Genomic DNA, 10,162 nt, shown 5'->3' on the forward strand with positions numbered 1-10,162 from the left:
CAGGCAGCTGTGACAGCCGCCGCTGGTCCCTGAGTGGCACCCGCGTGCCTCAGAGGTGACGGGGACCGGGATGCTGCCTTGGCCGTGACGCCCTCCTCGCCCCCGCTGCCATCCCGACGGCTCCCTGGTGCCTTTCGGCTGCTGGTGCGGATGTTTCCCCTTCGCTCCCCGCTGGGAGCCCGGGCATCTCCTGCATGGAGAAGAGCAGCCAGAGCTTCCCTATGTCATTTATTTTGGGTTTCCACCCTTCCTGGGCGCAGATCAGGAGGGCAGCGATGGCCTCAGCAAGCCCCAACACCCTCACCGAATACCCCAAGAGCATGACCACTGTGCTGAAGCACACCGATGGGGACCGTGTTTTGGCATATCCCCCTTCTTCATCTCCTGGCACCTTTCCGGATGCCCAGGGAATTGGTGTGAATGTGTTACCCATCACAGCGACAGCCTTATAAACAAACCCTCCTCCTCCTCCTCCAGTAAACAGCGCCAGGCGATGTTCGCATTATGAATGGGACGGATAAAATCGATGGAAGTGAACTTGGAAAGCATCCCGGGATGAATCACTGCGAGGCTGAGGAATGGCCAGGAGACTTTGCACTTGTCTGTAGACGTCCTACAGACCCACATCTACCCCAGGCAGCCACCGTAGCACTCCCAGCGCCGGCCCCAAGGCAGTTGAGTCCCCTGGGGAGATTGTGGGGAGACACCGGGGTGCAGCCTCCTCCCGAAACAGTTCAACAACCACCTAGAAGACAACCACAACAGGGTCAGCATCAGGCGTATCTCTACCACCCCATCCCCAGGCAGAAATCACAGCCCAGGGGCCGTATCACGATGGCGATGGGGGACGCTGGCAGAGATTACTGCCCGCATGGTCCCAACTGGGGAGCCAAGTGCACCAGCAAGCTGCTCCGCAGCAAAGGGTGCACCCAAGGGTGCAAAGTCCCTCCACGAGACACCTCGGTCCTCGCTTTAGCTGGTTTTAGGACCAAAATAGGCCCTAAATGGGCCTATTTTGATATAGGATGGGAGAGATCCCCAAATAGCTCAGCTGCAGCAGCAAAGGAGCTGCAGCAACACTTGGAGCAGCAGCAGTTCCCCCCCGCCCCGGTGATATAAAATCCATGCAGGATTCAAGCTAAAAAGGGAGCCAACCTGCCTCCTCCGTTAGTGCACGTGGCAAATATTCTGTACACAATCACAGCCAGGTCCAAACCCAGCGACGTCCCCGCTGCGGGTGGAAGGATGATCCGGTGGGTTGAAACAAAACCTCAGCCCTTGCCGAGGGGATCATCCAAAGCAGCCAAACAAGGCAGAGCTATCCTCATAGCATCTCTCTAGTACGAAAACAGAGTCACTTTATAATCCTGGCAGTTCCTCTTTGCAGCGTGACAATCCTATTTATACAGCCGAAATATCATGTTCGGTTGCTTTGCTGGCTTAAATATTCGCTTTGTGATTTTCCCCCCCCCTGGTTTGCTGCCTTGCAGGGTCAATTAGGCTTACCCAGACAAAGCTGCATTCTTTGGCTCTGCACGGTGCTGCCGGGGTAGGAAACCCTCCGGTGCCTCGCTGCCAGCTGGAGCGGCCCGATGGTGAGGCAGCCAGCTGCGGCCAGATGCGGGCTGCAGCTCCGGAGCTCCCAGCCGGGCTGCCAACACGGCCGTGGAGTGCTCGTACCATGGCTTGTACTGGCAGCAGGGCAGGTTCAGGGAGAAGAAAACCACCGATGGTCACAAAGAAAGGATGTCCCACTTGGGAAGTCCCCTGCTGAAGGCGGTTTGGGCCGGGACAGTGTTAAGGAGAAGTCTCTTCCCACGAAACCACCCCCGGCATCGGGGACGGGATGCCTGCAGAGAGGGGCCATGGTCTGAATGGCACTGACTGCTTGCACGCGTGTCCCACGGCACCTTCAATGCTGGCATCACGCTCTCGGGTCCCGCCTGGTCCTTTCCAGCAGAAAGGCTGGATTTAGGGCTCCCTAATTCCCAGCGCAGGGCTTGATCCACCGGGCATTATCTTGAATCCCTCTCCGCCAGCCATACCTACCCAACACCAGCCCTTCAGAGGGCTCTTTCACAGATGGTCAAGGGCTGAGGAAGCACAAAGCCTTCTGGTGGCATCTCAGCTCTTGCCACTTGCTTGGCCATCACTGGTTGGCCACCCAAGCCCTAGGTAGGCACAGCCAGGCTGCTTCCCAGGGCAGAAGGTCAGTGCCATAAACTGCAAAGTCCTTGGTCGCAAAGCCAAGAGGAAGAGCCAGGACCGGGATCCAGGAGAAGTGACCCACCAGGGACACGGCCAGAGCAGCACCGAAGGCAACTGTGGATGCAACGGAGCTGACATACAGGACTGGGCTGATGCAGAGGGGAGGTGGGCATTATTGGAGACCACATTAAAACAGCCCTGATAGGCTCTCCAGGGACAAGACAAAAGCTTTAAGGGGTCACTGCTCATAACTCCATGTACCAGGGGATGCTCCATGGCTCTTGTCTTGCTCCCAGGCCACAGAAAAAGCCTCTCCGCTGTGTGTTGTGGGAAGGTGTTCAGCAACACCCGTGCATGAAGAGGCCTCACACGCAGCTTCAGTTTGTGGGCCACTGGGGACAGGCGATGGGTTTTTCTCTCCTGGTACACGCAAGGTCTTGGATTGGGTTGCATTGGCTGCTCCTTTCCTTCTGCAGGGTTGGACACCAGCTGGAGGAAGGGCAGCAGCAAGGACGTTCCCCGCACAGCCACGTGCCCAGGTGCTCATTTTTCTGTCCTAGCACAGCAAAGTCACACGCAGCCTTTTTTTTTGTCCTTCCCTTTCACCCCTTTTTGTTTTAAATAGTCCAGGATGGAAACGACGTTGTTGACCCATGCTGGAGAACATCAAGCAGGTGACCTGATCTGAAGGCACACGGTGACAGTGCTCCGGCTGGCCTTGCAGCAGGGAGAGGACAGGCAGAGGGCACAGTCCAGGAGCAATGCCAGCCACCTCCAGACACCCAGATAACAGAGACACAAACAGGACCTACTAGACATGAGCCTTTACAATAAAAAGGAGAAGATCCAACCTGATTTCTGGGTGCTTGTAGCCAAGTCATGGGGTGTCGAGTCCTAAATCCTATTTCAAAGTAACAACACGTCCCTGGCGGTCACTTGTTCGCCAGGAATGAGCAGATGCACCAAGAGAGGGTCCTGGGTGCAGCCAGACAAACCATCTTCTGTCCCTCAGTCACAGGGCTGGGCTATTTCAGGGCCAAGCTAGAGTTCAAGGGCACCCCAAAAGTCTTTACTTTCCCCCTTCTGCTTCCCCTCCAAGGGCTGCTAACGAAAAATCAATTCAAAACCAAAATTCACAGGGATCCTGGCCCTGCGTGAAGGGGACTTCACCCCTCCAGCAAGATTTGTGCTGCAGGAGAAAGAGGGTCCTTCTGCAGCTTGCTGCCAGCCCTCGTGCTCTCGCTCCACGTCTGTGAAAATCCATTCCCATCAGGGCAAATTGGCTGTTAAAAATAAGAAAGAAGCATCCTAACCCGCATCCAGTCAGGACCAGAGATGATTCAGATGGGAGCACGCTCCTGCCACAAGCAGCAAGACGCGCTGGCTGTTGAAAAGAGACCATCGAGAGACAGCCGGGGAAAGAGGGGTCTCGCCAAGGGCTCGCCGGGCTCCTCTCCTGCATCTCAATTTGACAACAGCAACATTTTTTTGTTTCACTGCTTAGGGAAGTAATTCCACACCAATCCAGAGCATCCCAGGTGCTGCTGTGCTGATCCCCCAAGAGAAAAAGGGAAAAGGCATTTTTCTGTTGGGGTTTTATGAAAGCTTAGGTACCCATGGTCATAGGGATGGGTTATTGTGGAGAACTTGGCTGCCAAACTGCATCCGTGCCACAAGGATGGGGAGAGGGAGGTCCTTGGGATGCGGGGTGGGCATGATGCAGTGGCTCACACCCTTGGTGAGCCCCATGGAGCTCATCCAGCAGCGCACGGGAAACCCATTCCACTTAAAAAGCAACGAGAAACAGTGGCACCGCAGGAGATGGGACGAGGTGTGAGCCCCAAACCACAATCAGCGCCTCTCATAGGACCTACAAGCCCTGCTACTTTGGACCAGCGAGAACGGCAGCGAGAGGAGAGCCGGGGACCCGAGGACACGCAAAGCACCGTGTACCGGAGCGGGGAGAAGCCACCCAGGTCCCGTAACAGCAACGCGGGGCATGGGGAAAGCTGCAGAGATATCTGCTCCTCCCTATAAATAACTCTGCCTCCGCACCGCTTGGCATAACTCATCTTCTCTCCGCAAGTTAACAAACCCTGGTGTCAAGCTCCATTAAACCCCATCTCTCTCCCCACGGGGGCACGCTCAGCCCCCGGCTGCCACACGCAGGATGCGGCCACTCTTCCCACACAGTTGCAAACCGGAAAGCAAGCTTGGAAGCAGACAGAAACCCGGGATGCAACTCGAGGATAAGGCCACCGGTACAGAAATGATGCGGAAACACAAGAGGGCTAGAAAAACTACAGTCTAGTGGGATTTTTTTTCGCCTTGCATCAAATTTTCCCCGCAGGTCCGCAGGAGCGAGAGTCACTGAGTGCATGGACGCTGATCCTGCAAGGACCAAATGGTTTCACTGATGCTAAAACCTTTCAGCAGGGATCAACCAGCTGGTGCAACCAAGCCCCTCTCTCCACGGCTCATGTCTAGCCCAGAAAACAAACATTTACAGCAGCCAAGAAAGTTGGAGGGCCGAGGGAAATGAGAAGAGACACCTCTCCAGCAGCGTTAGTCACTTGATAGCCCATCACTTCTCATTACATCACATTCCTGCGATGCCACATTACATCAGGTTATCACACCACGGGATGTAATCCAACGCTGATGCGTGGGGAAACCTAATGCAACTAGACACGGCGGGGGTTTGCTGAGAACGGGCTTTATTTCTTGGTTTCTGGTCTGCTAGTCCCCATCGTTCTGGACTGCAAGTTGAACTCAGCCGATGCCACGGGGGAAATAGCAATGCAAAAATACCCCTCGCTCCAGGCAAATCTGCTGGCTGTGCCAGCGAGAGTCGGGTGGTTGGACATCTCTAGAAATAATATCACCTGCCCGCAGAGCTCCTGCCAGGTCCCACTGTCCCCAAAGCCAAAGAAAGGGGAGCAAAAGGATGCCAGAAATGGCTCGATGATTCTTCAGTGATCCCAAAGAGCAGCTGATTGGTAAGAAAGAAAGAAGAAAGGAAAGAAGAAGAAAAGAAGGAAAGAAGGAAAGGAGAAGGAAAGAAAGGAGAAGGAAAGAAAGGAGAAGGAAAGAAAGGAGAAGGAAAGAAAGGAGAAGGAAAGAAGGAAATTGCAAGGTTTTTGCCTTGCAGGGGGCTGGGAGAGGCATGGCTGCGGGGATGCAAGCAGGGCGAAGGAGCTGCCCCATCACACCGGCACCCAGCGCCTGCAAACCAGTGCTCAGGGCAGACGGTGAAGCTGTCCTGGTCCTACTTCCCACCCCGGTGAGAAGTACGGCATGGAGGAAAACCTGCCGGTGCTGGGGGGCTGGATGGGCAGGGAGGGGTGTTGCCTGCAAACCCCTTCTTCAGCCAAGAGCCAAGCAGTAAGAACAACTGGAAAAACCCAAAACGAGCCAAAAAGACCACGTTTTGGGAAAGCAAACAAGGGAAAAGTCTGGGGAGGGGAAGGTGGCAAAAAGCCAGCCTGGATATGGAGTTGGAGGAAGTTTTTAGCTGAGCAACAAGAGGCAAGGGGAGCTCGCCCTCCCCACGACAGCTCTTGGCGTGCAAATAGCTCCCAGCAGCTGCCACGTGTTTTCTGGGAGGGTTTTGTTTAGGCTGAGAGCCACACCTGGCTTGTAAAAGCTTCAATTCCTGCAGAATTAATCAGGGCACCGGTCCGAGATTGGGAAATAAGGGTCAGGCTGTTTCTCCCCAGCCAGCAGCAACGCGCTGGGTGAGCTCATCGACCCAAACCCCCCCATCGAGTCCCACCACCAGCATCTCCTGGAAGAGGGCAAACCACCCCGGGCAGACCCGCAGGCAGGATCGGGGCCGGCTGCTGGGGTCAAGCTCCGTTGGGTTTGCACCAGAGCTGTCTGCGTCGGGGCCGGCTTCACCCGAGACTCTGCATCGGCTCAAAACCCTGCGAGCAGGAGAGGCCTGAAAAGCAGCCCCCGTGCGTGAAGGTAAAACCACGGCTGGATTTACAAAAGGAGCCCTTGGAAAAGTCACTCTCAAGTGACAGCCAGCCGGCGGCACCAACCCAGGCAGCACGGAAAGGCTCTTGGCTTTCCCAAATGACGGCGGCCACCCTCCTGCACCCGTGTTATTGCGATAGGGGAGCATATCTGGTTGCATAAATCAATATTCAATATGACAGTGGTTTTGTATATATACAGACATATATAATCAAGTTTCCAGGTTTATCTTTGCCCAGAAGCACCCACATATCTCTAAACACTGATGCGAGGCACCTGCCCGAGGGCTGTGCTCACTGCACAACACTCGACCAACGTCCTCCAGACCATCGATGCACAGGCAGACGCCCCGGGTTTCCCACGGTCACATCCTCTGCTTGGTATCAGCCATCACCCACCCCATGGAAGGGGGACCTGAGGGGGCCACTTGGACTTACTTGCTGAGAAGGTGGCTTCGGTGTGGACAGGAGGGGTGGAGGGGAGGAAAGGCGGGTACCCCACGAAGAAGGAGCGCAGGGAGCGCTCGGAGAGGAGCGGGGAGCGCTGCGCAGGGATGTTCTCGCAGCTTCCCACGCTGTTATGGATCTTGAGGTTCAAGGGCTTGTTCTTCTTCTTGACTCTGGAAGGAAGAGGAGAAGAAAAAAGGAGAGAAAAGTAAAGGGCAAGAAATCGGGGGCGGGGGAATTTGAATACAGGCGGGGAGGAAGGGGTGACGCACCGAGGGACTGGTGGCATCCGTAGGATGGCTGCTCGTGCAAGGAGACGCTGCACGGCCCCGTGAGCTTATGTGATAATTAGACCCATATCCCTACAAGAACTTTATATCCTTCCCCATCATCAAAAAAAGGCAAATTTCATTAAGGAACACATTGCATTCGAGAGCTCTTCCTCCTGCAAAACCTGGCTGAAAAGGGTCAGTTGGTCCAAAAGCCCCATCACCCCCAGCCTTGCTGGGCCTTATTGCAACCCCAAAATCACCTACTGCCCGCCAGCCCCCCGCAGGGCTGCATCACCCCTCAGTGCACCAACCCGAGAGATTTCCGACGCAAACCCGCCTGCGTGGACCTCGCTGATGGTGAAAAGGCCTGCTTGCGGTAACGTCCGAGCCCTTGAACAGCTTCGCGCAAGACCCCAGGTAACTGCCTTGTCCCATCTGGGGCCAGGAGGGCTGGATGTGCTGCTGTGCCCATCACGGCTCCTCTTTATACCGGCTCAGAGGCTGCCAGCACAGGGTAAGGCTTGCTCTCCGAGGCAGCCTTCACACAGAGCTCATCCGCATCCCAAAACACCGGCCGTTACTACCAGCCTTGCTTCAAATGGGGGAAACAGAGGCATGGAGGGATTACGGGGCAGATTCAGACCGCTTGCTACAGCACCTAAAATGGACTTAAGCACTCGCGATGCTGCTAAGCTCGAGAGATGCTGCTGTCTGTGCGTCACAGCAGCGCTGGTCCCGGCTCCTTCCTACTGGGAGCGAGGCACTGGCACCCAGATCACCAGCACTCAGCACCTGCTCCAATTTTAATGTCATTTAACGTCACCTACACCCATTTTAGGGCCCAAGCAGGTGTGTATGACTGAGGGGTGGACTGTAGCAGAGCGTGTCACCCAAGGCTAACGCTGTGAGTGGCCCCAACAGAAACCTGGAGATCACCTCACCGAGGCACAGGACCGTGGTGTGGACAACCCTAAGCACTGGGGAAGGTTCATCAGCAATGAAATGCTGCAGAGCAGGGGGGTACAAGACACCCACCCCTCACTCATCAGCCCATTTTTCCACCTGCCTTGCGCCGCGACAAGGACCAGCCGTCACTTTGGTGGCTCAGATGGGCCCAAAGCAGCACACAAACCTGAAAGATTTGCAACGGAGACTGACACCGGCAGCTCGCAGGGGCTGGGCTGCAGGTTCCTGGCACGGCGAAGCCTTGCTGGCTCAGCCACTCCCACCCTGGCCACATCGCAACAGCGCGAGGCAGAGAGGAGCATCATCTGCCCTGCCCCAAAGCAGCCTCCGGGAAAGGCAGCTCAGCCCTTTTGGAGATTTGAAGGGTTTGGGGCAGAGATCCCCATCCAAGCACGGAGCGGGCAGTGCGACAGCTCACGGTCTTCAAGGACCACCCTGCCCTCCCAGCAGCGCAGCTCACGAATGGCTGGAGATGGTTTTCTCGCAGGTGACACAGTTAGCACCGATGCACAACTGAATTACAACCTTTAATTCAAGCTGCTGCCTTCAATTCCTGTTATATTGTTATAATTAAGGCAAAACCAACGCGGGAGCAGAGGGAGAGGCGAGCAAATCACGGCACTGCCGCGACAGCAGCGGCTGAGCCCATCCTGCCGCAGCCCGGGAGGGAAACCTAGAGCATCTGGCCCTGACACCAAACCAGAGCTGTGCAATGGCACGCAGTGCCAGGCAGCGCCGCGCAACGCCGGGCAGCGCCGCGAGTTTCCACTGGTACGGTGGAAATCAGGAGGGTATAAACCCAGGCACTGCTCCCTCTCGAAGCTTTCCTCTTTGTGTCCAACAGCTGCTTTCCCGCAAACACCTACACACTTATTCGCAGGCACCGGGTCCTGCTCTGCCGCCATCGCTCCAGTAATGTCCGAACTCGGGTGCATCTCTGGTTGACACCCGCTCCTGCCCGCAGGCGAGCCATCCTCCCCGGGGCCACGCACCTCCCGCTGCCCCATGCCCCGGCAACGCCCAGGGGCATCTGGCCCTGCCAGACGATAGGAAACGATCGTGCCGCACTCACCAGCCCGCTTCAGCAGAAGAAAATTAAACCGCCCTCTAATAAGCTCATTGTTTCCTCGCACAGGAAAAGCTGCTGCCGCCTCGAGGGTGGCTGTAACGACTTCTTTGGGTGCGCTGGGCTCAGGGATGGGGCGGATGATTGCCTCCAGCCGGGGCCAACAGCACAACCCTCCTGGCTTGGAGCCCATGGGGGTCCGATGCACCGGCCCCGGGCGATGCCCTGCCGGGGGGACCTGAGCTGCCCCTGACTCTAAGCCCCAAGTCTTTAAAGCAAATGTGCAAAGCACCAAGGTGAGGAGAAGCCTGGTGTCCCCCAGAGCTGGTCCAACCCCTCCGTCGTTGCCGCTTGATCCCAACCCAGCAGCACGACCACGACGTCTCCGCCAAAGCCCCCAGGGCAGGTCCCCCGGCGCGGGCATGGCCCCAGTTCCCTGCGAGCTCGGCCCCGGCACTTGGCCCAAAGCGCTTCCTGCAACGCAGTGATTAACCACTAATCTCATTTTTTTCCACCCATAAATCAGTTCCAGACCAAATATTTACTGCGAGCATCATTTCCTCGCCAAGCAGGGCTGGTGACAGCTCTCATTATGAGGAAGGATGAGTGATTTTGGACAGAGAGATATTTTTCTCTCCCTGTTTCTTCAGGGGGAAAAAAAAAAAAATAATAAATACACACAAACACCATGATCCAGCTGGGTGACTGGCAAAGGGTCGGCTGCCTGTCTTGCCGTGGCCTTGACCCCTTTCCCTGTCCCAGAAGAGGGGGAGCAGGGACCGAAGCCTCCCTGCCACCAAGGAGAGGAGCGGGATGCTACAGCAGGAGCATCCTCACCCCTGGCAAATCCCCTGCTGCAGGGGGGGATCACAGGGACAGGGTATCCTGCTGCAGGCACCCCAAAACTGGGGACAGCAGTGTCCCACACCTGTTAGGGACCCCTGAGGTGACCCTGGGGTACTGGGGGACAGAGAGCAAACCCGCACCTTCACCTCCCTGGGTGTGCACAAGTGCTCGGTGTCCCCCCCCCGCAAGCTTTGAGTCCTTCTCGAACAGGCTGAAACGGCAGCTTGCCCCTCCATGGGAGAGCAGTGCCAGGGCAGAATACGGCCACAGGGCCACCTCAGCCCATGGGGAGCCCAGGAGGAGCTGCAGGGCCAGGGCAAGCACGTGGCTGGGTTGCAGAGGACACGGCTGTCGCCCTGCTGGCTTCCCCCCCGGTT

At 56.6% G+C, this 10,162-nt stretch overlaps 1 protein-coding gene across 1 annotated transcript in view; it reads right to left on the reverse strand.

Annotated features, from left to right (window-relative positions):
• The window catches only part of KSR2 (kinase suppressor of ras 2), a 75,690-nt gene that overhangs the window by 45,333 nt on the left and 20,195 nt on the right, over positions 1 to 10,162 (reverse strand). Inside the window, exon 3 of the mRNA XM_009320210.1 lies at positions 6,627 to 6,808. Within this exon, the coding sequence (XP_009318485.1) occupies positions 6,627 to 6,808 (182 nt within the window). The remainder of the gene's footprint in view (positions 1 to 6,626; positions 6,809 to 10,162) is intronic.

The sequence above is a fragment of the Pygoscelis adeliae genome, unplaced genomic scaffold, assembly GCF_000699105.1.
Source record: "Pygoscelis adeliae isolate BGI_AS28 unplaced genomic scaffold, ASM69910v1 Scaffold483, whole genome shotgun sequence".
Taxonomy (NCBI): Eukaryota; Metazoa; Chordata; class Aves; order Sphenisciformes; family Spheniscidae; genus Pygoscelis; species Pygoscelis adeliae.